This window comes from Dromaius novaehollandiae, chromosome 33, assembly GCF_036370855.1.
Source record: "Dromaius novaehollandiae isolate bDroNov1 chromosome 33, bDroNov1.hap1, whole genome shotgun sequence".
NCBI lineage: Eukaryota > Metazoa > Chordata > Aves > Casuariiformes > Dromaiidae > Dromaius > Dromaius novaehollandiae.
The window spans coordinates 41219-66354 of NC_088127.1; the positions used below are offsets into that span (position 1 = coordinate 41219).

The window sequence follows — 25136 nt, forward strand, 5'->3', positions numbered from 1 at the left end:
CCTGGGAGCAGATAGTGTCACCCGCGCGTGGCCCATGCGTGACCTGTCACTGGGTCACAGTCCCCAGGAATGAATGTCACCCAGGGGTGGCCTGTCACTGTCCCAAGGTCCCTGGGGACACAGTTTGGGGTCAGAGCCACCCGGGGGGGGACAGGCCACTGTCGCGTGTCCCCAAGCAGGGATAGGGTTGCATCAGGGGGTCACAGCCACCCCGGGGGGGGGGGGGGGACAGGCCACCGTCCTGTGTCCCCGAGCAGGGACAGGGTTGTGTCGGAGGTCACGGCCACCCCGGAGGGGACAGGCCACTGTCCCCAGTGTCCCCAAGCAGGGACAGGGCTGTGTCGGGGGTCACAGCCACCCAAGGAGGGGGGACAGGCCACTGTCCCCAGTGTCCCCAAGCAGGGACAGGGCCGTGTCAGGGGTCACAGCCACCCAAGGAGGGGGGACAGGCCACCGTCCCTGGTGTCCCTGAGTAGGGACAGGGCTGTGTTGGGGGTCACAGCCACCCAAGGAGGGGGGACAGGCCACTGTCCCCAGTGTCCCCAAGCAGGGACACGGCCGTGTTGGGGGTCACAGCCACCCCGGGGGGGGGCGGGGGGGACAGGCCGTGTCCCCGGTGTCCCCGAGCCCGAGGCAGTGACACGGGGACGCAGCGGCAGGTCTCGGCGTTTATTGGGCGCCGGTGTCCCCGAGGTCCCCGCGTCCCCGTCACTCGGCGGCCGCCTGACGCTCCAGGAGCCGCTTGCGCCGCTGCAGCAGCCGCCGCTCCCGCTCGAACTCCTTCATGCGCATCACGTAGCTGGGGACAGCGGCGTCACCGTCGGCCACCGCGGGGACACGCCCGGGGACACCGCTGGGGACACCCCGGGGACACCGCCGGGACGCCCCCGGGGACGGGGACCCCAGGGGACAGGGATGCTGCGGGGTCAGGGAGGAGCTCCCAAGGGATGTCACAGGGATGGGGACATCGTGGGGACAGGGACACCACGGGGACGGGGACCCCAGGGGACAGGGACGCTGCGGGGTAAGGGAGGAGCTCCCAAGGGATGTCACAGGGATGGGGACACCGTGGGGACAGGGACACCGTGGGGATGGGGGACACCATGGGGACAAGCACACTGTGTGGTCAGGGAGCCCTCAAGGGACACCAGGGGGACAGGGACGCTGCGGGGTCAGGGAGGAGCTCCCAAGGGATGTCACAGGGATGGGGACATCGTGGGGACAGGGACACCGTGGGGACGGGGGACACTGTGTGGTCAGGGAGCCCTCAAGGGACATCAGGGAGACGGGGACACCGTGGGGACAGGGACACCACGGGGACGGGGACCTCAGGGGACAGGGACACTGCGGGGTCAGGGAGGAGCTCCCAAGGGATGTCACAGGGATGGGGACAGCGTGGGGACAGGGACACCGTGGGTTTGGGGAGCCCTTGAGGGACACCGTGGGGATGGGGGACACTGTGGGGACAAGGACACCGGGGGGATGGGGAGCCCTGAAGGGACACCAGGGGGATGGGGACACCGTGGGGATGGGGACCCCAGGGGACAGGGACACCGTGGGGTTGGGGAGCCCCCAGGGACACCATGGGGATGGGGGACACCGTGGGGACAAGGACACTGTGTGGTCAGGGAGCCCTCAAGGGACACCAGGGGGACAGGGACGCTGCGGGGTCAGGGAGGAGCTCCCAAGGGATGTCACAGGGATGGGGACATCGTGGGGACAGGGACACCGTGGGGACGGGGGACACTGTGTGGTCAGGGAGCCCTCAAGGGACATCAGGGAGACGGGGACACCGTGGGGACAGGGACACCACGGGGACGGGGACCTCAGGGGACAGGGACACTGCGGGGTCAGGGAGGAGCTCCCAAGGGATGTCACAGGGATGGGGACAGCGTGGGGACAGGGACACCGTGGGTTTGGGGAGCCCTTGAGGGACACCGTGGGGATGGGGGACACTGTGGGGACAAGGACACCGGGGGGATGGGGAGCCCTGAAGGGACACCAGGGGGATGGGGACACCGTGGGGATGGGGACCCCAGGGGACAGGGACACCGTGGGGTTGGGGAGCCCCCAGGGACACCATGGGGATGGGGGACACCGTGGGGACAAGGACACTGTGTGGTCAGGGAGCCCTCAAGGGACACCAGGGGGACGGGGACACCGTGGGGACAGGGACACCATGGGGACGGGGACCTCAGGGGACAGGGACGCTGCGGGGTCAGGGAGGAGCTCCCAAGGGATGTCACAGGGATGGGGACACCGTGGGGACAGGGACACCGTGGGGACAAGGACACTGTGTGGTCAGGGAGCCCTCAAGGGACACCGTGAGGATGGGGGACACTGTGGGGACAAGGACACCGGGGGGATGGGGAGCCCTGAAGGGACACCAGGGGGATGGGGACACCGTGGGGATGGGGACCCCAGGGGACAGGGACACCGTGGGGTTGGGGAGCCCCCAGGGACACCATGGGGATGGGGGACACCGTGGGGACAAGGACACTGTGTGGTCAGGGAGCCCTCAAGGGACACCAGGGGGATGGGGACACCATGGGGATGGGGACCTCAGGGGACAGGGACGCTGCGGGGTCAGGGAGGAGCTCCCAAGGGATGTCACAGGGATGGGGACACCGTGGGGACAGGGACGCCACGGGAACAGGGACCCCAGGGGACAGGGACGCCGTGGGGTCAGGGAGCCCCCAGGGACACCACGGGGATGGGGACACCGTGGGGACAAGGACACTGTGTGGTCAGGGAGCCCCCAAGGCATGCCACAGGGATGGGGACACCACGGGGACACCATGGGGACGGGGACCCCAGGGGACAGGGACGCCGCAGGGTTTGGGAGCCCCCAGGGACACCGCAGGGGACACCACGGGGGACACCCAGGTGACACTCTGGGGACAGGGCTGGGGACGGGGACCCCCCCAGGGTCACTGCGGTGTCCCTGTCCCCCCTGGGTCCCCCCCCTTGTCCCCAACCCTGTCCCCATCCCTGTGCCCTGTCCCCATGCTTGTGTCCCCCTCCCCGTGTCCCCATCCCCGTGTCCCCATCCCTGTGTCCCTGCCCCCCTGCCCGTGTCCCTGTCCCCCGTGCCCCCATTGCAGCACCCGTGTCCCCGTGTCCCCCTGTCCCCCCATGTCCCCGTGTCCCCCCGTGTCCCCTGTGTCCCCCTCCCCGTGTCCCTGTCCCCTGTGCCCCCATCCCAGCACCCATGTCCCTGTGTCCCCCCACGTCCCCGTGTCCCCCCATGTCCCCATGTCCCCCCACATCCCATGTCCCCTGTGTCCCCCTCCCCGTGTCCCTGTCCCCCATGCCCCATCCCAGCACCCATGTCCCCATGTCCCCCCGCGTCCCCCGTGTCCCCCTCCCCGTGTCCCTGTCCCCCGTGCCCCATCCCAGCACCTGTGTCCCCGTGTCCCCCCACGTCCCCGTGTCCCCCACATCCCCCGTGCCCCCATGTCCCCCGCGGCCCCCGCATCCCCTGTGTCCCCTGTGCTCCCTGTGTCCCCGTGTCCCCCCACATCCCCCGTGTCCCCCGTGTCCCCCTCCCCGTGTCCCTGTCCCCCGTGCCCCCATCGCAGCCCCCATGTCCCCATCCCCGTGTCCCCGTGCCCCCTGTGTCCCCTGCGTCCCCCTCCCCGTGTCCCTGTCCCCTGTGTCCCCCTCCCCATGTCCCTGTCCTCTGTGCCCCCATCCCAGCACCCATGTCCCGTGTCCCCCTGTCCCCTCCATGTCCCCATGTCCCATGTCCCTATGTCCCCCTCCCCGTGTCCCTGTCCCCCCTGCCCCCATCCCAGCACCCGTGTCCCCGTCCCTGTGTCCCGTGTCCCCTGTGCCCCCCGTGTCCCGTGTCCCCCTCCCCTTGTCCCTGTCCCCTGTGCCCCCATCCCAGCACCCGTGTCCCTGTCCCCGTGCCCCGTGTCCCCCCGCATCCCTGTGTCCCCCACATCCCCCGTGTCCCCCATGTTCCCCTCCCCGTGTCCCTGTCCCCCGTGCCCCATCCCAGCGCCTGTGTCCCCGTGTCCCCCCGCGTCCCCCCGCGTCCCCTACTCGTGGTGCTGGCAGGCCTGCCAGGCGTGCCGCTGGGGGTGGCAGCGGGGCACCCGGGGGAAGGCGTCGCGCTGGCACCGCAGCAGCTCCAGCAGCCGGTGGCCGCAGAAGTCCCGCTGCTCCAGTGGCACCCGCGCCGCCGCCAGCTGCTCCGCCGAGGCCACCATCTCTGTCACCGCCACCACAGACATCTCTGTCACCCCACGGGGATGCGGGGGACACAGGGACGTGGGGATGTGGGGACATGGGGGGACACGGGGACGCAGGGACGCGGGGGATGTGGGGACCCGGGCGGCGGCCAGCTGCTCCGCCGAGGCCACCATCTCTGTCACCGCCACCAGAGACATCAGTGTCACCCCATGGGGACGTGGGGACGCAGGGGACACGGGGATGTGGGGACATGGGGGGACACGGGGACGCAGGGACGTGGGGGATGTGGGCACCCAGGCCGCCGCCAGCTGCTCCGCCGAGGCCACCATCTCTGTCACCGCCACCAGAGACATCAGTGTCACCCCACGGGGACACGGGAGACACAGGGATGTGGGGGACATGGGGGGACACGGGGACGCAGGGACGCGGGGGACATGGGCACCCGGGCGGCCGCCAGCTGCTCCGCCGAGGCCACCATCTCTGTCACCGCCACCAGAGCTGTCAGTGTCACCCCACGGGGACGTGGGGACGCGGGGGACATGGGGACACAGGGACATGGGGGGACACGGGGACGCAGGGATGTGGGCAATGTGGGCACCAGCTGCTCCGCCGAGGCCACCATCTCTGTCACCGCCACCAGAGACATCAGTGTCACCCCATGGGGACGTGGGGACGTGGGGGACACGAGGATGTGGGGACATGGGGGGACACGGGGACGCAGGGACGTGGGGGATGTGGGGACCCAGGCGGCTGCCAGCTGCTCCGCCGAGGCCACCATCTCTGTCACCGCCACCAGAGCCGTCAGTGTCACCCCATGGGGACGTGGGGACGTGGGGGACACGGGGACGCGGGGGACACGGGGATGTGGGGACATGGGGGGACACGGGGACGCAGGGATGTGGGGGATGTGGGGACCAGCTGCTCCGCCAAGGCCACCATCTCTGTCACCGCCACCAGAGCCATCAGGGTCCCCCCCATGGGGACACGGGGGGGGACACGCAGGGGACACGGGGATGCAGGGACACATGGGGGTGTGTGGGGACACGTGGGGACACAGGGACATGCAGGAGACGCACAGACATGGGGATGAGTGGGGACATGGGGACACACATGGGGACAGGGCACAAAGACACGTATCAAGATGGGGACAAGGACACGACAGGGGACACGTGCGGGGAGGTGACAGGACACACGCTGGGACGGGGCACGAGGACACGGGTCAAGGACGGGGACAGGGCAGGGGACACATGTTGGGGACATCACAGGAGACAAGCAGGGGGACAGGGCCCGAGGACATGGGTCAAGGACGGGGACAGGGACACAACAGAAGACATAGGGCCACAACAGGGGACGCATGCAGGGACAGGACACGAGCACACGGGTCAAGGATGGGGACATGGCAGGTGACACACATTGGGGACATCACAGGTGACACACGCAAGGACAGGACGTGACATGAGTCAAAGACGGGGACAGGGACACGAGGCCACAGTAGGGGACATGTACAGGGACAGGGCACGAGGACACGGTTCAAAGACGGGGACAGGACAAGAGACACATTGGGGACATCACAGGTGACAAAGAGGGGGACCGGACAGGAAGACACAGGTCAAGGACGAGGACAGAGACTCGGCAGGGAACACGGGGCCACCACAGGTGACACGCGGGGACACGGCCTGAGGACACGGGTCAAGGACGGGGACAGGGACACGGCAGAGGACACAACAGGGGACATGTGTGGGGACAGGACAGGAGGACACGGGTCAAGGACAGGGTCACTACAGGTGACACGTTGGGGACATCAGAGGTGACAGGGCCCGAGTACACGGGTCAAGGACGGGGACAGGGCAGGTGACACACGGGGACAGGACACAAGGACGCGGGTCAAGGACAGGGACAGGGCAGGTGACACGTGCAGGGTCAGGACACAAGGACACGGGTCAAGGACAGGGTCACTACAGGTGACACGTTGGGGACATCAGAGATGACAGGGCCCGAGGACACGGGTCAAGGACGGGGACAGGTCAGGTGACACACGGGGACAGGACACGAGGACACGGGTCAAGGACAGGGTCACTACAGGGGACATGTTGGGGACATCACAGGTGACAGGGCCCGAGGACACGAGTCAAGGACAGGGACAGGGCAGGTGACACGTGCAGGGACAGGACACAAGGACGCGGGTCAAGGACAGGGTCACTACAGGGGACATGTTGGGGACATCACAGGTGACAGGGCCCGAGGACACGAGTCAAGGACAGGGACAGGGCAGGTGACACGTGCAGGGACAGGACACAAGGACGCGGGTCAAGGACGGGGACAGAGCAGGTGACACCCGCTGGGGACACCGCAGGTGACACTCGGGGACAGGACACGAGGACACGGGTCAAGGCCGGGGTCACGGCAGATGACACCCGTTGGGGACATCACAGGGGACAAGGAGGGGGACAGGGCAGGTGACACACGGGGACAGGGACACGGGTCAAGGCCGGGGTCACGGCAGGTGACACCCGTTGGGGCCATCACGGGTGACCCCGCAGGGCCGCGCCGGGGGTCAGGGGTCACGCGCAGGCCCCGCCCCCCTCCGCAAGCCCCGCCCCCCTCCGCAGGCCCCGCCCCCCTCGCGGCGGGCACTGACCGCGCGGGCGGCGCTGCGGCAGCCCCAGGGTCGGGGGGAAGCTGGGCATGCGCAGAGGGTCCGGCTCCTCCTCGCCGCCCAGGTAGCGCCGCGCCAGGTGCGCGCCCATCGCCGCCGCCGCAACCGGAACCGGAACCGGAGCCGCCGGAAACGCGCCGGGCAGCGAGCGCCCCGCCTAGAGCGTCCACACCGCTTCCGGCCGCCGCCCCCCCGAGCCGGAAGTGGAAACGCGCCGGGCAGCGAGCGCCCCGCCTAGAGCGTCCACACCACTTCCGGCCGCCTCCCACCCCCCGAGCCGGAAGTAGAAACGCGCCGGGCAGCGAGCGCCCCGCCTAGAGCGTCCACACCGCTTCCGGCCGCCGCCGCCGCCGCCCGCGCCGCCTAGCGGGGGGGAGGGGAAGGGAGGGGACGGCGGGGGGGGGATTTAGGGGGGAAAAGGGGGGATTTGGGGCAAAGGAGGGGAGCGGGGGGGGGATCCGAGGTGCGGGGGGGCAGTTTGGGGGGACCCGAGGGGGTATTTGGGGGCGCAGGGGGCAGTTTGGGGGCGCGGGGGGGACCCGAGGGGGGGTCTGGGGGTGCGGGGGGCAGTTTGGGGGCGCGGGGGGGACCCGAGGGGGGGTCTGGGGGGGCGCAGGGGGACATTTGGGGACAGAGAGGGGATATTTGGGGGGCACGGGGGGTATTTGGGGACATAGGTGATATTTGGGGACAGTTGGGGACACAGGGGGGACAGTTGGGGACATGCGGGGGGTCTGAGGGGGCAGGGGGCAGTTTGGGGGCGCGGGAGGGACCCGAGGGGGGGTCTGGGGGGGCGCAGGGGGACATTTGGGGACAGAGAGGGGATATTTTGGGGGTCACGGGGGGTATTTGGGGACATAGGTGATATTTGGGGACAGTTGGGGACACAGGGGGGACAGTTGGGGACATGGGGGGGGTCTGAGGGGGCAGGGGGCAGTTTGGGGGTGCGGGGGGGACCCGAGGGGGGGTCTGGGGGGGCGCAGGGGGATATTTGGGGACAGAGAGGGGCTATTTTGGGGGTCACGGGGGGTATTTGGGGACATAGGTGATATTTGGGGACAGTTGGGGACACAGGGGGGACAGTTGGGGACATGGGGGGGTCTGAGGGTGCAGGGGGCAGTTTGGGGGCGTGGGGGGGACCCGAGGGGGGGGGCTGGGGCTTCAGGGGGCAATTGGGGGGGACCCGAGGGGGTATTTGGGGGTGCAGGGGGCAGATTGGGGGCGTGGGGGGGATCTGGGGTGGCGCGGGGGGACATTTGGGGGACACAGAGGGGATATTTGGGGGGCACGGGGGGTATTTGGGGACATAGGTGATATTTGGGGACAGTTGGGGACACAGTGGGGACAGCTGGGGACACGGGGGGGGATTTTGGGGGGGGGCGCAGGCCCCCTGGGGCCTCCCCGGCTACGGTGTGGGAGCGGGTGCTGCTGCGCCCGAGCGCGTTCCCCCCCCCTTCCTGCCGGGGCAGGGCGTCACCCATGGGTGCCCTGGGCGGGGCATGGCCCCTCCCCCGTGTCCCTGACCACAGTGACGTCCCGCACTGGCACGGTGACCCCAGAGACCTTCACGGGGACATTGGGGACCTTTGGGGACCCTCAGGGATGTCAGGGACCTTTGGGGACTTTTGGGGACCATTGGGGATGTCAGGGACCTTTGGAGATGTTGGGGACATTTGGGGACACTGAGGATCCTCAGGGCTGTCATGGGCCACCGAGGACATTTGGGGACATTGGGGGAACTTCTGGGATGTCAGGGACCTTTGGGGATGTGTGGGGACCATGGAGGATGTTGGGGACAATCGGGGATGTCAAGGGCCATCAGGGACCTTTGGGGACCAGGGAGGATGTTGGGGACCGTCAGGGACCTTCAGGGATGTCAGGGGCCATCAGGGACCTTTGGGGACCACTGAGGATGTTGGGGACCATCAGGGACCTTCAGGGATATCAGGGGCCATCAGGGACCTTTGGGGACCACTGAGGATGTTGGGGACCATCAGGGACCTTCAGGGATATCAGGGGCCATCAGGGACCTTTGGGGACCTTTGGGGACCATGGAGGATGTTGGGGACCATCAGGGCCCCTCAGGGATATCAGGGGCCATCAGGGACCTTTGGGGACCTTTGGGGACCATGGAAGATGTTGGGGACCATCAGGGACCTTTGGGGACCTTTGGGGACCATGGAAGACGTTGGGGACCATCAGGGACCTTCAGGGATATCAGGGGTCATCAGGGACCTTTGGGGACCTTTGGGGACCAGGGAGGATGTTGGGGACCATCAGGGACCTTCAGGGATATCGGGGTCATCAGGGACCTTTGGGGACCACCAGAGACATTGGAGACCCTCAGGGATGTCAGGGACCCTCAAGGACACTTGGGGACCCGCAGAAACATTTGGGGACACTGGGAACACGTAGAGACCACTGGAGATATTTGGGGACCATCAAGAACATTGGGGACCTTTGGGGGACCTCCAGGGAGCTTTGGGGACAGCAGGGACCCGTGGGGGACATCGAGATGACGGGGCCCTGGGCTGTTTTGAGCTGTTTGGGACCCGTGGGGACATTGGGGACAGCTGTGTCACCCCCCCCCCCCGTGCTGGGGACAGTTTCGGTTCCTCCTGGGGACGAGGTGTTGGGAGCGGGGGCCGCGGTGACGGGGTTGCGGTGGCCCGTGACAGGGCCGCGGTGGCCCGTGACCGCGCCGGGGCTGGCAGCCGCGTGGCAGCCATGGAGCAGGGCCTCCGCGGGAGCCGGCCGGCCTGTCCCCGAGGTGGGGACGGGGACCCCGGGGTGGGGACAGGGACCCTGGGGTGGGGACGGGGCTGGGGACCGGGACCTCGGCGTGGTGACGGGGACCTTGGGGTGGTGACGTGGCTGGGGACAGGGACCGGGACCTCAGGGTGGGGACGGGGACCCCGAGGTGGTGACAGGGACCCCGGGGTGGGGACAGGGACCCCGGGGTGGGGACGGGGCTGGGGACCGGGACCTCGGGGTGGTGACGGGGACCTTGGGGTGGGGACAGGGCTGGGGACAGGGACCGGGACCTCAGGGTGGTGACGGGGACCCCGGGGTGGGGACAGGGACCTTGGGGTGGTGACGGGGACCCTGGGGTGGTGACAGGGACCCCGGGGTGGGGACAGGGACCCCGGGGTGGGGACGGGGCTGGGGACCGGGACCTCGGGGTGGTGACGGGGACCTTGGGGTGGGGACAGGGCTGGGGACAGGGACCGGGACCTCGGGGTGGTGACAGGGACCTTGGGGTGGGGACAGGGCTGGGGACAGGGACCGGGACCTCAGGGTGGTGACGGGGACCCCGGGGTGGGGACAGGGACCTTGGGGTGGTGACAGGGACCCTGGGGTGGTGACAGGGACCCCGGGGTGGGGACGAGGATGTGGGATGGGGACCCCAGGATGGGGACAGGGACCCCAGGGAGGGGACAAGGACTTGGGATGGGGACACCAGGACAGGGACAGGGACCCCGGGGTGGGGACGAGGTTGTGGGATGGGGACAGAGACCTCGCGGTGGGGACAGGGACCCCAGGAAGGTGACAAGGACGTGGGATGGGGACACCGGGATGGGGACAGGGACCCCAGGGAGGGGACAAGGACGTGGGATGGGGACACGAGGATGGGGACAGGGACAGGGACCTTGGGGTGGGGATGAGGACCTGGGATGGGGACACCGGGGTGGGGACAAGGACATGGGATGGGGACACCAGGACAGGGACAGGGTCCCCGGAAAGGGGACAGGGAGCCTGGGATGGGGACGAGGACGTGGGATGGGGACCCCGGGGTGGGGACAGGGACCTCAGGGTGGGGTCCTGGACGTGGGACAGGGACCCTGGGGTGACGATGGGGACAGTGACCCCGAGGTGGAGACAGAGATGCTGGGGTGGGGACAGTGACAGGGACACTGGTGTGGGGGTGGGGACAGTGACCCCGGGGTGGGGACAGGGACCCCAGGATGGGAACAGGGACACCAGGCTGGGGACAGGGACGGTGACCCTGGGGTGGGGACAGGGATGGGGTCACCAGCCTGGGGATGGGGACAAGGGTGACCCCAGGGTGGGGACAGGGACCCCGGGGTGGGGACAGGGATGGGGACACCAACCTTGGGATGGGGACAGTGACCTCGAGGTGGGGACATGGACCCCAGGGTGGGGACAGGGATGGGGACACCCGGCTGGGGATGGGGACAAGGGTGACCCCGGGGTGGGGACAGTGACCCTGGGGTGGGGACAGGGATGGGGACACCCGGCTGGGGATGAGGACAAGGGTGACCCCGGGGTGGGGACAGTGACCCCAGGGTGGGGAGAGGGACGTGACAGGGACAGGCCGGTGACAGGCGGGACGAGGGGGGACAGGAGTGTCACCGCAGGGGACACGGGTGTCACCGGGGGTCCGGGGCGTCACCTGGGGCGCGGGTGGCTCCGGGGGGGGGGGGCTAAGGGGAGGGGGTGGGGTTTAAGGGGGCGGGGTCAGGGGGAGGGGCGGGGCTACGGCAGGCCCCTCCCCCCAGGCTGCCCCTGTGACACCGCCGGTGACGGTGACGGTGACGACTACGAGAACGTGGCGCCGCCCCCCCCGGCCCCCCGGCTGCCCCCCAAGGGGAAGCCGCCCCCCAGCGCCCCCCCAGGTACCCGACACGCCCCGACACGCCTCGACACGCTTCGACACGCCCCAACACGCCTCGACACACCTTGACACACCTCAACACGCCTCGACACGCCTTGACACGCCCCAACATGCTACGACACGCCTCGACACACCTCAACACGTTTCGACACGCCCCGACACGCCTCGAACATGCCCCAAACACACCTCGACACGCCCCAACATGCTTCAACACGCTTCGACACACCTCAACACGCCTTGACACGCCTTGACACACCTCGACACACCCCAACATGCTTCGACACGCCTCGACACGCCTTGACACGCCTCCACATGCTTCGACACGCCTCAACACGCTTCGACACACCCCAACATGCTTCAACACGCCTTGACACGCTTCGACACGCCCTGACACGCCTCAACACACCTCGACACGCCTCGAACACGCCCCAAACACACGTCGACACGCCCCGACACGCCTTGACACGCCTCGACACACCCCGACATGCCTCGACACACCCCGACACACCTTGACACACCTCAACACGCTTCGACACGCCCCAACATGCTTCAACACGCCTTGACACGCTTCGACCCGCCCCGACACACCCTGACACGCCTCAACACACCTCGACACGCCTCGAACACGCCCCAAACACACCTCGACATGCCCCAACACGCTTCAGCACGCCTTGACACACCTCAACACGGCTTAACATGCCTTGACACGCCTCGACACACCCCGACATGCTTCGACACGCCTCGACACACCTTGACACGCCTCAACACGCTTCGACACGCCCCAACATGCTTCAACATGCCTTGACATGCTTCGACCCGCCCCGACACACCCTGACACGCCTCAACACACCTCGACACGCCTCGAACACGCCCCAAACACACCTCGACACGCCCCAACACGCTTTGACACACCTCAACACGCTTTGACACGCTTCGACACGCCCCAACACGCTTCAACATGCCTTGACACACCTCAACACGGCTTAACACGCCTTGACATGCCCCTAACACGCCTTGACACGCCTCGACACACCCCGACATGCTTCGACACGCCTCGACACACCTTGACACGCCTCAACATGCTTCGACACGCCCCAACATGCTTCAACACGCCTTGACACGCTTCGACCCACCCTGACACGCCTCAACACACCTCGACACGCCTCGAACACGCCCCAAACACACCTCGACACGCCCCAACACGCCCCGACACGCTTCGACACACCTCAACAGGCTTTGACACGCTTTGACACGCCCCTAACACGCCTTGACACGCCTCGACACACCCCAACACGCTTCGACACGCCTCGACACGCCTTGACATGCCTCAACACGCTTTGACACGCCCCAACATGCTTCAACACGCCTTGACACGCTTCGACCCGCCCTGACACGCCTCAACACACCTCGACACGCCTCGAACACGCCCCAAACACACCTCGACACGCCCCAACACGCTTCGACACGCTTCGACACACCTCAACACGCCTTGACACGCCTTGACACACCTCGACACACCCCAACATGCTTCAACACGCCTCGACACGCCTTGACACACCTCCACATGCTTCGACACGCCTCAACACGCTTCGACACACCCCAACATGCTTCAACACGCCTTGACACGCTTCGACCCGCCCCGACACACCTTGACACGCCTCAACACACCTCGACACGCCTCGAACACGCCCCAAACACACCTCGACACGCCCCAACACGCTTCAGCACGCTTCAACACACCTCAACACGCTTTGACACGCTTCGACACGCCCCTAACACGCCTTGACACGCCTCGACACACCCCGACATGCTTTGACACGCCTTGACACGCTTTGACACGCCCCAACATGCTTCAACATGCCTTGACACGCTTCGACCCGCCCCGACACACCCTGACACGCCTCAACACACCTCGACACGCCTCGAACACGCCCCAAACACACCTCGACACGCCCCAACACGCTTCAACACGCCTTGACACACCTCAACACGGCTTAACACGCCTTGACATGCCCCAACACGCCTTAACACACCTTTACACGCCTCAACACGCTTCAATATACCTCGACACGCCCCAACACACTTCGACACGCCTCAACACGCCTCGACACACCTCGACACGCCTCGACCTGCTTCGACACACCTCGACACATGCCGCAACATGCCTGTGCACGCCCCAACACGCCTGAGCATTGCTGAACATGCCTGCACACGCCTGAACACACCTCAACACGCTTGCACATGGCTGCACAGGATGCCCAAACACGCCTGAGCACGCCCGAACACGCTTGAGCACGCCTGAACACGCCTGAACATGCCTGTACACGGCTGCACACGCCTGCACACGCCTGCACATGGCCGAACACGCCTGCACACGCCTGCGCACACGCACGCACACGCGACCTCGCGCGCGCGCTCGGCTGCAGTGCGAAAGGAGGGGGCGGGGCTAAGGGGAGGGGCGGGGCTATGGGGAAGGGGCGGGGCTAAGGGAAGGGGCGGGGCTACAGGGAGGGGTGGGGCTATGGGGAGGGGAGGGGCTAAGGGAAGGGGCAGGGTTGGGGAAGGGGCGGGGCCATGGTGGAGGGGGCGGGGCTAAGGGGAGGGGAGGGTCGCGGCTGAGGGGGCGGGGTTAGAGGAAGGTTGGCAGTCGAGGGGGTGGGGCTAAGGGGAGGGGCGGGGTTAGGGGAGGGGCGGGGTTAGGGGCAGGGTTGCGACTGAGGGGGCGGGGCTAAGTGGAGGGGCGGGGCCACGGCTGAGGGGGCGGGGTTAGAGGAAGGAGTGGGGCCGAGGGGGCGGGGCTAAGGGGAGAGGCAGGGCCAGGGCTGAGGGGCGGGGTTAGAGGAAGGGTCATGGTCGAGGGGGCGGGGCTAAGGGGAGGGGAGGGGCCTCAGCTGAGGGGGCGGGGTTAGAGGAAGGGTCACGGTTGAAGGGGGTGGGGCTAAGGGAGGGGCGGAGCCTGGCTGAGGGGCGGGGCTAAGGGATGGACGGGGTTAGAGGAAGGGTCACGGCCGAGGGGGCGGGGCTAAGGGAAGGGGCGGGGCCACAGCCGAGGGGCGGGGTTAGAGGAAGGGGCGGGGCCTCAGCCGAGGGGGCGGGGTTAGAGGAAGGGTCACGGCCGAGGGGGCGGGGCTAAGGGGAGGGGCGGGGCCTCAGCTGAGGGGGCGGGGTTAGAGGAAGGGTCACGGCCGAGGGGGCGGGGCTAAGGGGAGGGGAGGGGCCGCGGCTGAGGGGCGGGGTTAGAGGGAGGGGTGGGGCCTCATCTGAGGGGGCGGGGTTAGAGGAAGGGTCATGGTCGAAGGGGCGGGGCTAAGGGAGGGGCGGGGCCACGGCTGAGGGGTGGGGTTAGAGGAAGGGGCGGGGCCGAGGGGGCGGGGTTAGAGGGAGGGGCGTGGCCTCAGCCGAGGGGGCGGGGTTAGAGGAAGGGTCACAGCCGAGGGGGCGGGGTTAGAGGGAGGGGCGGGGCCGCGGCTGAGGGGGCGGGGTTAGAGGGAGGGGCGTGGCTCAGGGAGGGGGCGTGGCTCAGGCCCGGCCCCGCCCCCCCCCCGCGCAGGCCCCGCCCGCGCCGAGTACGAGAACGAGGCAGCGGCGCCGCCCGCCCCGCCCCCCCCGGCGCCCGCCCCCCCCGCGCCCCCCCGCCGCCCCCCCGCAGGTGCCGCCCGCCCCGGGGGGGGGGGGATTCGCCCCATTGGGGGGGGTCTTTGCCCCATGGGGGGGTCTTTGCCCCATGGGGGGGGTCATTTGCCCCATGGGGGGGGTCTTTGCCCCGGGGGGGGGTTATTTGCTCTATGGGGGGGGGAATCTGCCCCATGGGGGGGGTTATTTGCCCCATGGGGGGGTCATTTGCCCCATGGGGGGGTCATTTGCCCCATGGGGGGGTCATTTGCCCTATGGGGGGGGTCTTTGCCCCGGGGGGGGGGTCTTTGCCCCACGGGGGGGTTATTTGCCCTATGGGGGGGGTCTTTGCCCCATGGGGGGGTTATTTGCCCTATGGGGGGGTTATTTGCCCCATGGGGGGGTCATTGCCCCCTGGGGGGGGTCTTTGCCCCACGGGGGGGTTATTTGCCCTATGGGGGGGTTATTTGCCCCATGGGGGGGTCATTGCCCCCTGGGGGGGGTCTTTGCCCCACGGGGGGGTTATTTGCCCTATGGGGGGGTTATTTGCCCCATGGGGGGGGTCATTGCCCCACGGGGGGTTTATTTGCTCTATGGGGGGGGATTCGCCCCATTGGAGGGGTCTTTGCCCCATGGGGGGGTTATTTGCCCTATGGGGGGGTCTTTGCTCCGGGGGGGTTATTTGCCCCATGGGGGGGTTATTTGCCCTGAAGGGGGGGGATCTGCCCCGTGGGGGGGGGTCGTCTTTGCCTCGGGGGGGGTGTATTTGCTCTATGGGGGGGTCATTTGCCCCATGGGGGGGTATTTGCCCCGGGAGCTGGGTATTTGCTCTATGGGGGGGTTATTTGCCCCATGGGGGGGGTCTTTCCCCCGGGGGGGTCATTTGCCCCATTTTGGGGGGTCATTTGCCCCATGGGGGGGATCTTTGCCCCGGGGGGGGGGTTATTTGCTCTATGGGGGGGGGGAATCTGCCCCATGGGGGGGGTTATTTGCCCCGGGGGGGGGTGTCGGCCCTATGGGGGGGTCTTTGCCCCACGGGGGGGTTATTTGCCCCACGGGGGGGTTATTTGCCCCATGGGGGGGTCTTTGCCCCCCGGGGGGGGTCTCTGGCCCATGGGGGGGTTATTTGCCCTATGGGGGGGGTCATTGCCCCCGGGGGGGGGTCATTGCCCCATGGGGGGGTCTTTGCCCCATGGGGGGGGTCTCTGGCCCATGGGGGGTTATTTGCCCTATGGGGGGGGTCTTTCCCCCGGGGGGGGTCTTTGCCCCATTTTGGGGGGTCATTTGCCCCATGGGGGGGTTATTTGCCCCGGGGGGGGGTCATTTGTCCCATGGGGGGGGTCATTTGCCCCATGGGGGGGGTCATTTGCCCCATGGGGGGGGTCATTTGCCCCATGGGGGGGGTCATTTGTCCCATGGGGGGGTTATTTGCCCCACGGGGGGGTCATTTGCCCCATGGGGGGGGTCATTTGCCCCATGGGGGGGGTCATTTGTCCCATGGGGGGGTTATTTGCCCCACGGGGGGGTCATTTGCCCCATGGGGGGGGTCATTTGCCCCCCGGGGGGGTCCTTGGCCTCACCGGGGGGGGGGGGGCTGCGCCCCACAGCCCGGCTGCTGCCCCGCTGCCCCTGCGGCGCCGAGGCCCCCCCGGGCTGGGGGGGGGGCTGCCGGGGGGGGGGGCCGCTGCCCCTCGGCCTCGCCGCCCTCCTCCTCCTCCTCCTCCTGCTCCTCCTGCTCCTGCTCCTCGGGCTGGGCGGCCGTGAGTGCGGGGGGGCTGGGGGGGGTTGTGGGTGCTGGGGGGGGTTTTGTGGGTGCTGGGGGGGTTGCGGGTGCTGGGGGGGGTTGTGGGTCCTGGGGGGGCTGGGTGCCATGGGTTGGGTGCTTGGGGGGGGTTGTGGGTGCTGGGGGGGTTGTGGGTGCTGGGGGGGCTGGGGGGTTGCGGGGGTGTTGGGTGCTGGGGGTGCTGGGTGCCAGAGGCTGGGTGCTGGGGGGGTTTTGTGGGTGCTGGGTGCCAGAGGCTGGGTGCTGGGGAGGTTTGTGGGTGCTGGGGGGGGTTGGGTGCTGGGTGGGTTTGTGGGTGCTGGGGGGGTTGTGGGTGCTGGGGGGGGTTTGTGGGTGCTGGGTGCCAGAGGCTGGGTGCTGGGGAGGTTTGTGGGTGCTGGGGGGGGTTGTGGGTGCTGGGGGGGGCTGGGGGGTTGCGGGGGTGTTGGGTGCTGGGGGTGCTGGGTGCCATGGGTTGGGTGCTGGGGGGGGTTTGTGGGTGCTGGGGGGGTTTGTGGGTGCTGGGTGCCAGAGGCTGGGTGCTGGGGAGGTTTGTGGGTGCTGGGGGGGGTTGTGGGGGCTGGGGGGGGCTGGGGGGTTGCGGGGGTGTTGGGTGCTGGGGGTGCTGGGTGCCAGGGGCTGGGTGCTGGGGGGGTTTGTGGGTGCTGGGGAGGTTTGTGGGTGCTGGGGGGGGTTGTGGGTGCTGGGGGGGCTGGGGGGTTGGGGGGTTGTGGGTGCTGGGGGTGCTGGGTGCCAGGGGCTGGGTGCTGGGGGGGTTTGTGGGTGCTGGGGGGGTTTGTGGGTGCTGGGTGCCAGAGGCTGGGTGCTGGGGAGGTTTGTGGGTGCTGGGGGGGGTTGTGGGTGCTGGGGGGGGCTGGGGGGTTGGGGGGGTGTTGAGTGCTGGGGGTGCTGGGTGCCAGGGGCTGGGTGCTGGGGGGGGTTGTGGGTGCTGGGGAGGTTTGTGGATGCTGGGGGGGTTGTGGGTGCTGGGGGGGTTTTGTGGGTGCTGGGGGGGGTTGTGGATGCTGGGGGGGTTTGTGGGTGCTGGGGGGGTTTTGTGGGTGCTGGGTGCCAGAGGCTGGGTGCTAGGGAGGTTTGTGGGTGCTGGGGGGGGTTGTGGGTGCTGGGGGGGGCTGGGGGGCTTGGGTGCCGGATTGAAGGTGCTGGGTGCTGGGTTGCAAGTGCTGGGGGGGTTGGGTGCTGGGGGGTTTTGTGGGTGCTGGGGGGGGGTGTTGGGGGGGCTGGGGGGGCTGGGGGGCTTGGGTGCCATGGGCTGGGTGCTTGGGGGGGGTTGTGGGTGCTGGGGGGGCTGGGTGCTGCGTGCTGGGGGGGGGTTTGTGGGTGCTGGGGGGTCTGGGGGGTTGGGGGGGTTTGTGGGTGCTGGGGGGGTTGTGGGTGCTGGGGGAGGCTGGGAGGGTTGTGGGTGCTGGGGGGTGCTGGGGGGGTGTTGGGTGTTGGGGGGTTGTGGGTGCTGGAGGGGGCTGGGTGCTGGGGGCTGGGTGCTTGGGGGGGGGGTTGTGGGTGCTGGGGGGGTGTTGGGTGTTGGGGGGGGCTGGGGGTGCTGGAGGGGGCTGGGCGCTGGGGAGGTTTGTGGGTGCTGGGGGGGTTGTGGATCCAGGGGGGGACACTGGGTGCTGGGTTATGGGTGCTGGGGGGTGCTGGGGGGGTGCTGGGTGCTGGGTGCTGACCCCCCCCCGGCCCCGCAGTGTCGTGGCTGCGGCAGCGGCTCCGGGCCGAGGTCGGTGCCGACGTGGGGGCCGTGCGGGAGGCGCTGGGTGAGCCCCACACATGGGTGCTGAGCCCCACACCGGGGTGCTGAGCCCCACACACGGGTGCTGAGCCCTACTTTGGGGGTGCTGAGCCCCACACTTGGGTGCTGAGCCCAACACATGGGTGCTGAGCCCTATTTTGGGGGTGCTGAGCCCCACACATGGGTGCTGAGCCCCACACACGGGTGCTGAGCCCCACAGATGGGTGCTGAGCCCTACTTTGGGGGTGCTGAGCCCCACACATGGGTGCTGAGCCCTATTTTGGGGGTGCTGAGCCCCACACCCGGGTGCTGAGCCCCACACATGGGTGCTGAGCCCCACACACGGGTGCTGAGCCCTATTTTGGATGTTCTGAGCCCCACACCCGGGTGCTGAGCCCCACACACGGGTGCTGAGCCCTATTTTGGGGGTGCTGAGCCCCACACATGGGTGCTGAGCCCCAAAGATGGGTGCCGAGCCCCACACCGGGGTGCTGAGCTGCACACACGGGTGCTGAGCCCCACACTTGGGTGCTGAGCCCTATTCTGGGGGTGCTGAGCCCCACACCCGGGTGCTGAGCCCCACACATGGGTGCTGAGCCCCACACACGGGTGCTGAGCACCGGGTAAGGGGTGCTGAGCCCCATTTTTGGGGTGCTGAGGCCCATTTTTGGGGGTCTCGAGCCCCATTTTGGGGTGCTGAGTCCCCCACCTGGGTGCTGAGCCCCACATCGGGGTGCTGAGCCCCATTTTGGGGTGCTGAGCCCCACACCTGCGTGCTGAGCACCGGGTAAGGGGTGCTGAGACCCATTTTTGGGGTGCTGAGGCCCATTTTTGGGGGTCTCGAGCCCCATTTTGGGGTGCTGAGCCCCATACCGGGGTGCTGAGCCCCACACATGGGTGCTGAGCCCTATTTTGGGGGTGCTGAGCCCCACACACGGGTGCTGAGCCCCAAATGTGGGTGCTGAGGCCCATTTTGGGGTGCTGAGCACCGGGTAAGGGGGTGCTGAGCCCCACAGATGGGTGCTGAGCCCCATTTTTGGGGTGCTGAGCCCCAAAGATGGGTGCTGAGCACCCGCCCGGGCCCCCGCAGGGAGCCTGGATGAGGCCATGGTGGTGGCGCGGACCCAGCAGCAGCAGCTGCAGCAGGATTTGGCCTCCCTGCGCAGCTCCCTGGGTGAGTCCCGGACGCCTGGGCCCCTCCCCGGACGCCTGGGCCCCTCCCGGACGCCTGGGCCCCGACTCCGGATGCCTGGGCCCCCACTCCGGACGCCTGGGCCCCTCCCCGAACGCCTGGGCCCCCACTCCGGATGGCTGGGTTCCCTGGCGGGGGGGGGGGGGGGAGGGGGGATGGGGCTGCATTGGTGCCCGGACGCCTGGGCCCCTGTGGTCTGGCCTAACCCCACCCGGATGCCTGGGCCCCCTTGACATGACCTAACCCCGCCCGGACGCCTGGGCCCCTGTGGCCTGGCCTAACCCTGCCCGGACGCCTGGGCCCCCTTGACATGACCTAACCCCGCCCGGACGCCTGGGCCCCTGTGGCCTGGCCTAACCCTGCCCGGACGCCTGGGCCCCCTTGACATGACCTAACCCCGCCCGGACGCCTGGGCCCCTGTGGCCTGGCCTAACCCTGCCCGGACGCCTGGGCCCCCATGACATGGCCTAACACCACCCGGACGCCTGGGCCCCCCTGGCCTGGCCTAACCCTGCCCGGATGCCTGGGCCCCTATGACATGACCTAACCCTGCCCGGACGCCTGGGCCCCCATGACCTGGCCTAACCCTGCCCGGACGCCTGGGCCCCTGTGGCCTGGCCTAACCCTGCCTGGACTCCTGGGCCCCTGTGGCCTGGCCTAACCCTGCCTGGACTCCTGGGCCCCTGTGGCCTGGCCTAACCCCACCCGGATGCCTGGGCCCCCATGACATGGCCTAACCCTGCCCGGACGCCTGGGCCCCCGTGACCTGGCCTAACCCTGCCCGGACACCTGGGCCCCCATGACATGACCTAACCCTGCCCGGACGCCTGGGCCCCCATGACATGGCCTAACCCTGCCCGGACGCCTGGGCCCCCCTGGCCTAGCCTAACCCTGCCCGGACGCCTGGGCCCCTTTGGCCTGGTCTAGCGCTGCCCGGACTCCTGGGCCCCTTGACATGGCCTAACCCTGCCCGGAGACCTGGGCCCCCATGACATGACCTAACCCTGCCCGGACGCCTGGGCCCCTGGGACATGGCCTAACCCCGCCCGGACGCCTGGGCCCCCCTGGCCTAGCCTAACCCTACCCGGACGCCTGGGCCCCCATGACATGACCTAACCCTGCCCGGACGCCTGGGCCCCCGTGGCCTGGCCTAACCCCACCCGGATGCCTGGGCCCCTATGACATGACCTAACCCTGCCCGGACGCCTGGGCCCCCGTGGCCTGGCCTAACCCTACCCGGACACCTGGGCCCCCGTGACATGACCTAACCCCACCCGGACGCCTGGGCCCCCGTGACCTGGCCTAACCCTACCCGGAGGCCTGGGCCCCCATGACATGACCTAACCCCACCCGGACACCTGGGCCCCCGTGACATGACCTAACCCCACCCGGACACCTGGGCCCCCTTGACATAGCCTAGCCCTTCCCGGACGCCTGGGCCCCCCCCTCCCTCCGTCTCTCGCAGCGGAGCTGCTGCGGCCCTGTCCGCGGGGCTGGGCCGCCTTCGGGGGCAGCTGCTACTTCTTCTCGGCGACGGGGCGGCGGTGGCGCGAGGCCGAAGGCTTCTGCGCGGCGCGGGGCGCCCACCTCCTCATCGTCGACTCCGCCGCCGAGCAGGTGGGTGGGGGGGGGGGCCCCCTGCGCTCGGGGATTTACGGCTGCCGTAAGTCCTGGAGTAGAGGGGCAGCGGGAAATGGGGGGGTTGGGGGAGTTGGGGGAGCAGGGGGGCCCAGGCGTCCGGGTGCCCCCCCCTTCCCCCCCCCCCCCCCCAGGACTTCGTGGTGCGGACGGCGCCGCAGCCCCGCGGCTACTGGCTGGGCCTCAGCGACCGCGAGAAGGAGGGGAGCTGGCACTGGCAGGATGGGACCCCCCTGGGGCTCAGGTACCCCCCCCCGACCCCCAGGGACCCCCCCGAAACCTCCAGGGACCCTCCTGACCCCCCAGGGACCCCCCAAAACCTCCAGGGACCCTCCTGACCCCCAGGGACCCCCAAAACCTGCAGGGACCCTCCTGACCCCCCAGGTACCCACCCGACCCCCAGCACCCCCCCCAGACCTCCAGGGACCTCCCTGAACCCCCAGGGACCCCCCCCGAACCCCCAGGGACCCCCAAAACCTCCTGGGACTCCCCCAAACCCCAGGGACCCCCCCGAACCCCCAGGGACCCCCAAAACCTCCTGGGACTCCCCCAAACCCCAGGGACCCCCCCGAACCCCCAGGGACCCCCCCAAAACCTCCTGGGACTCCCCCAAACCCCAGGGACCCCCCCAAAACCTCCAGGGACCCCCCCAAACCCCAGGGACCCCTCCAAACCCCTAGGGACCCCCCCGAAACCCCCAGGGACCCCCCAAAACCCCAGGAATCCCCCAAACCCCCAGGGACCCCCCAAACCCCCAGGGACCCCCCCAACACCTCCAAATCCCCAGGGACCCCCCTGAACCCCCAGGATCCCCCCAAAACCCAGCTGGGGCCTCCTGGGACCCCCCCAAGCCCCTGGGACCCTCCCAAAGCTTCAGGGACCCCCTCCAACCCCCAGGGACCCCCCCAAACCCCAGGGACCCCTCCGAACCCCCAGGGACCCCCCCAAAACCTCCAGGGACCCCAAAACCTCCAGGGACCCCCAAAACCTCCAGGGACTCCCCCAAACCCCCAGGGACTCCCCCAAACCCCCAGGTACCCCCCCGACCCCCAGCGACCCCCCCAAAACCTCCAGGAACCCCCGAATCCCCAGGGACCCCCCCGACCCCCAGCGACCCCCCCAAAACCTCCAGGGACCCCCCCAAACCCCAGGGACCCCTCCAAACCCCTAGGGACCCCCCCAAAACCCCCAGGGACCCCCAAAACCTCCAGGGACCCCCCGAAACCCCCAGGGACCCCCCCGAACCCCCAGGAACCCCCCAAAGCCCTCAGGGACCCCCCCAAAGCCCCCCCAGGGACCCCCCAAACCTCCAGAGACCCCCCAAAACCCAGCTGGGGCCTCCTGGGACCCCCCCAAGCCCCTGGGACCCCCCCCAGAGCCCCAGGGCCACCCTGAACCCCCAGGGACCCCCCCAAACCCCAGGGACCCCCCCAAAACCCAGCTGGGGCCTCCTGGGACCCCCCCAAACCCCTGGGACCCCCCCGAACTCCTCCAGGGCCCCCCATATCCCCCTGAGACCCCCCCCCGACCCTCAGGACCCCCCCAAATCCGATTGGGACCCCCCACCCCCCTGAGATGTCCCAGACCCCCCAATTCCCCCCAGGACCCCCCCCCCAAAACCTGTGACCCCCCCCCAGACCTCTGGGACCCCCCGAACCCTGTCACCCCCCCCAAAACCCATGACCCCCTCCCGGACCTCTGGGACCCCCCTGACCCCTGTGACCCCCCCTGGACCCCTGTGACCCCCCCCGGACCCCTGGGACCCCCCCTGGACCTCTGGGACCCCCCGCCCCGGTGCCTGTGACCACCCCGGACCTCTGGGACCCCCCCCCAGACCCCTGGGACCCCCCCACCAGACCTCTGGGACCCCCCCCCCGACCCATGTGACCCCCCCTGAAACCTGTGACCCCCCCCAGACCCCTGGGACCCCCCCCGGACCTCTGGGACCCCCCTGATGCCTGTGACTCCCCCCGGACCCCGGGGACCCCCCCTGATTTCTGGGACACCCCCCTGGACCCCTGGGACCCCCCCAGACCCCTGGGACCCCCCCTGGACCTCTGGGACCCCCCCCCCCCGGTGCCTGTGACCGCCCCGGACCTCTGGGACCCCCCCCGGACCCCTGGGACCCCCCACCAGACCTCTGGGACCCCCCCCCGACCCATGTGACCCCCCCTGAAACCTGTGACCCCCCCCAGACCCCTGGGACCTCCAGGCCCCCATGGGACCCCCCCATCCCCGACCCCCCCCCTCCCCGTTTCCCTTGTCCCCCCGACCCCGGTGACCCCCGACCCCGGTGACCCCCGACCCCGGTGACCCCCGACCCTTGGCCCCGCCCCCTGACCCCTGACCCCCCCCCCGACCCCCCCCCCCGGCAGCTTCTGGAGCTCGGGGGAGCCCAACGGCGGGCGGGCGGAGAACTGCGGCACGTTGCTGCCCGACGGCCGCTGGAACGACCTGGCCTGCGACCGCCCCGACTACTGGGTCTGCGAGCGCCCCGCCGGGCCCTAGGGGTGGCCCCCCGGGTCCCCCCCGTCCCCACGTGGCCCCTCGGTGTCCCCTGTGGTCCCCTGTGGTCCCTGGCGTCCGGCGGCGCCGTCGTCATCACCGACGTCCCCACCAACGTCTCCGCAAACGTCCTCATCGCCATCCCAACGTACCCACCACCGTCCCAACGTCACCGTCCCCACGTCCCCATCGCCATCCCCACGTACCCATCACCATCCCAACGTCCCCATCGCCATCCCCACGTCCCCATCGCCGTCCCAACGTACCCACCACCGTCCCAATGTCACCACTGCCATCCCCATGTACCCACCACCATCCCCACATCCCCATCACCATCCCCACGTCCCCACCACCATCCCAATGTCCCCATCACCATCCCCATGTCACCATCGCCATCCCCACGTCCCCATCGCCATCCCCACGTCCCCATCGCCATCCCAACATCCCCTCCACCATCCCCACGTACCCACCACCATCCCAAAGTCCCCATCGCCGTCCCAACATCCCCACCACCATCCCAACGTCCCCATCGCCATCCCCACGTCCCCATCACCATCCCAACGTACCCACCACCATCCCAACGTCCCCATCGCCGTCCCCACGTACCCACCACCGTCCCCACGTACCCACCACCGTCCCCAACGTCACCATCGCCATCCCCACGTCCCCACCACCATCCCAATGTACCCACCACCATCCAAATGTCCCCACCACCGTCCCCACGTACCCACCACCGTCCCAACGTCACCATCCCCACGTACCCACCACCATCCCAACATCACCATCGCCGTCCCAACGTCCCCACCACCGTCCCAACGTCCCCATCACCATCCCAACGTCCCCATCACCATCTCCACGTCCCCATCGCCATCCCAACGTACCCACCACCATCCCCACGTCCCCATCGCCATCCCAACGTCCCCATCGCCATCCCCACGTCCCGATCACCATCTCCACCAACGACCTGGCCTGCGACCGCCCCAACTACTGGGTCTGCGAGCGCCCCGCCGGGCCCTAGGGGTGGCCCCCCGGGTCCCCCCAGTGCCCACGTGGCCCCCCCGGGTCCCCTCGGTGTCCCCTGTGGTCCCCGGCGTCCGGCGGCGCCGTCGTCATCACCGACGTCCCCACCAACGTCTCCGCAAACGTCCCCATCGCCGTCCCCACGTACCCACCACCATCCCCACG

General features: G+C 69.3%; 2 protein-coding genes across 2 annotated transcripts; one reads left to right on the forward strand and one right to left on the reverse strand.

The window, feature by feature from the left end:
- Positions 1-655: 655 nt before the first annotated feature.
- On the reverse strand, positions 656-7053 carry NDUFB7 (NADH:ubiquinone oxidoreductase subunit B7). The gene is made up of 3 exons (XM_064499253.1): positions 6839-7053; positions 4051-4219; positions 656-799 (listed from the first exon to the last, which is right to left on the reverse strand). Exons 1-3 carry the CDS (start codon positions 6945-6947, stop codon positions 709-711), a joined length of 369 nt encoding a protein of 122 aa, XP_064355323.1. The 5' UTR covers positions 6948-7053; the 3' UTR covers positions 656-708.
- A 9775-nt stretch (positions 7054-16828) lies between these two features.
- LOC135323995 (C-type lectin domain family 17, member A-like) lies at positions 16829-23969 on the forward strand. The gene is made up of 6 exons (XM_064499399.1): positions 16829-16864; positions 18573-18641; positions 19707-19790; positions 21274-21425; positions 21581-21690; positions 23822-23969. The coding sequence occupies exons 3-6, from the start codon at positions 19724-19726 to the stop codon at positions 23952-23954; spliced, it is 462 nt and encodes a 153-aa protein (XP_064355469.1). The 5' UTR covers positions 16829-16864; positions 18573-18641; positions 19707-19723; the 3' UTR covers positions 23955-23969.
- Positions 23970-25136: the final 1167 nt, after the last annotated feature.

What these genes read in the sequence shown, in the direction of transcription:
- NDUFB7 (XM_064499253.1), bottom strand. Translation starts at nt 6,947, where the DNA reads ATGGGCGCGCACCTGGCGCGGCGCTACCTGGGCGGCGAGGAGGAGCCG. An exon ending in GCCGCAGCGCCGCCCGCGCG is followed by an intron (nt 4,220 to 6,838) that starts GTCAGTGCCCGC and finishes TGGCGGTGACAG; the next exon opens with AGATGGTGGCCTCGGCGGAG. An exon ending in CAGGCCTGCCAGCACCACGA is followed by an intron (nt 800 to 4,050) that starts GTAGGGGACGCG and finishes CGCTGTCCCCAG; the next exon opens with CTACGTGATGCGCATGAAGG.
- LOC135323995 (XM_064499399.1), top strand. Translation starts at nt 19,724, where the DNA reads ATGGTGGTGGCGCGGACCCAGCAGCAGCAGCTGCAGCAGGATTTGGCC. An exon ending in CTCCCTGCGCAGCTCCCTGG is followed by an intron (nt 19,791 to 21,273) that starts GTGAGTCCCGGA and finishes CGTCTCTCGCAG; the next exon opens with CGGAGCTGCTGCGGCCCTGT. An exon ending in GGGACCCCCCTGGGGCTCAG is followed by an intron (nt 21,691 to 23,821) that starts GTACCCCCCCCC and finishes CCCCCCCGGCAG; the next exon opens with CTTCTGGAGCTCGGGGGAGC.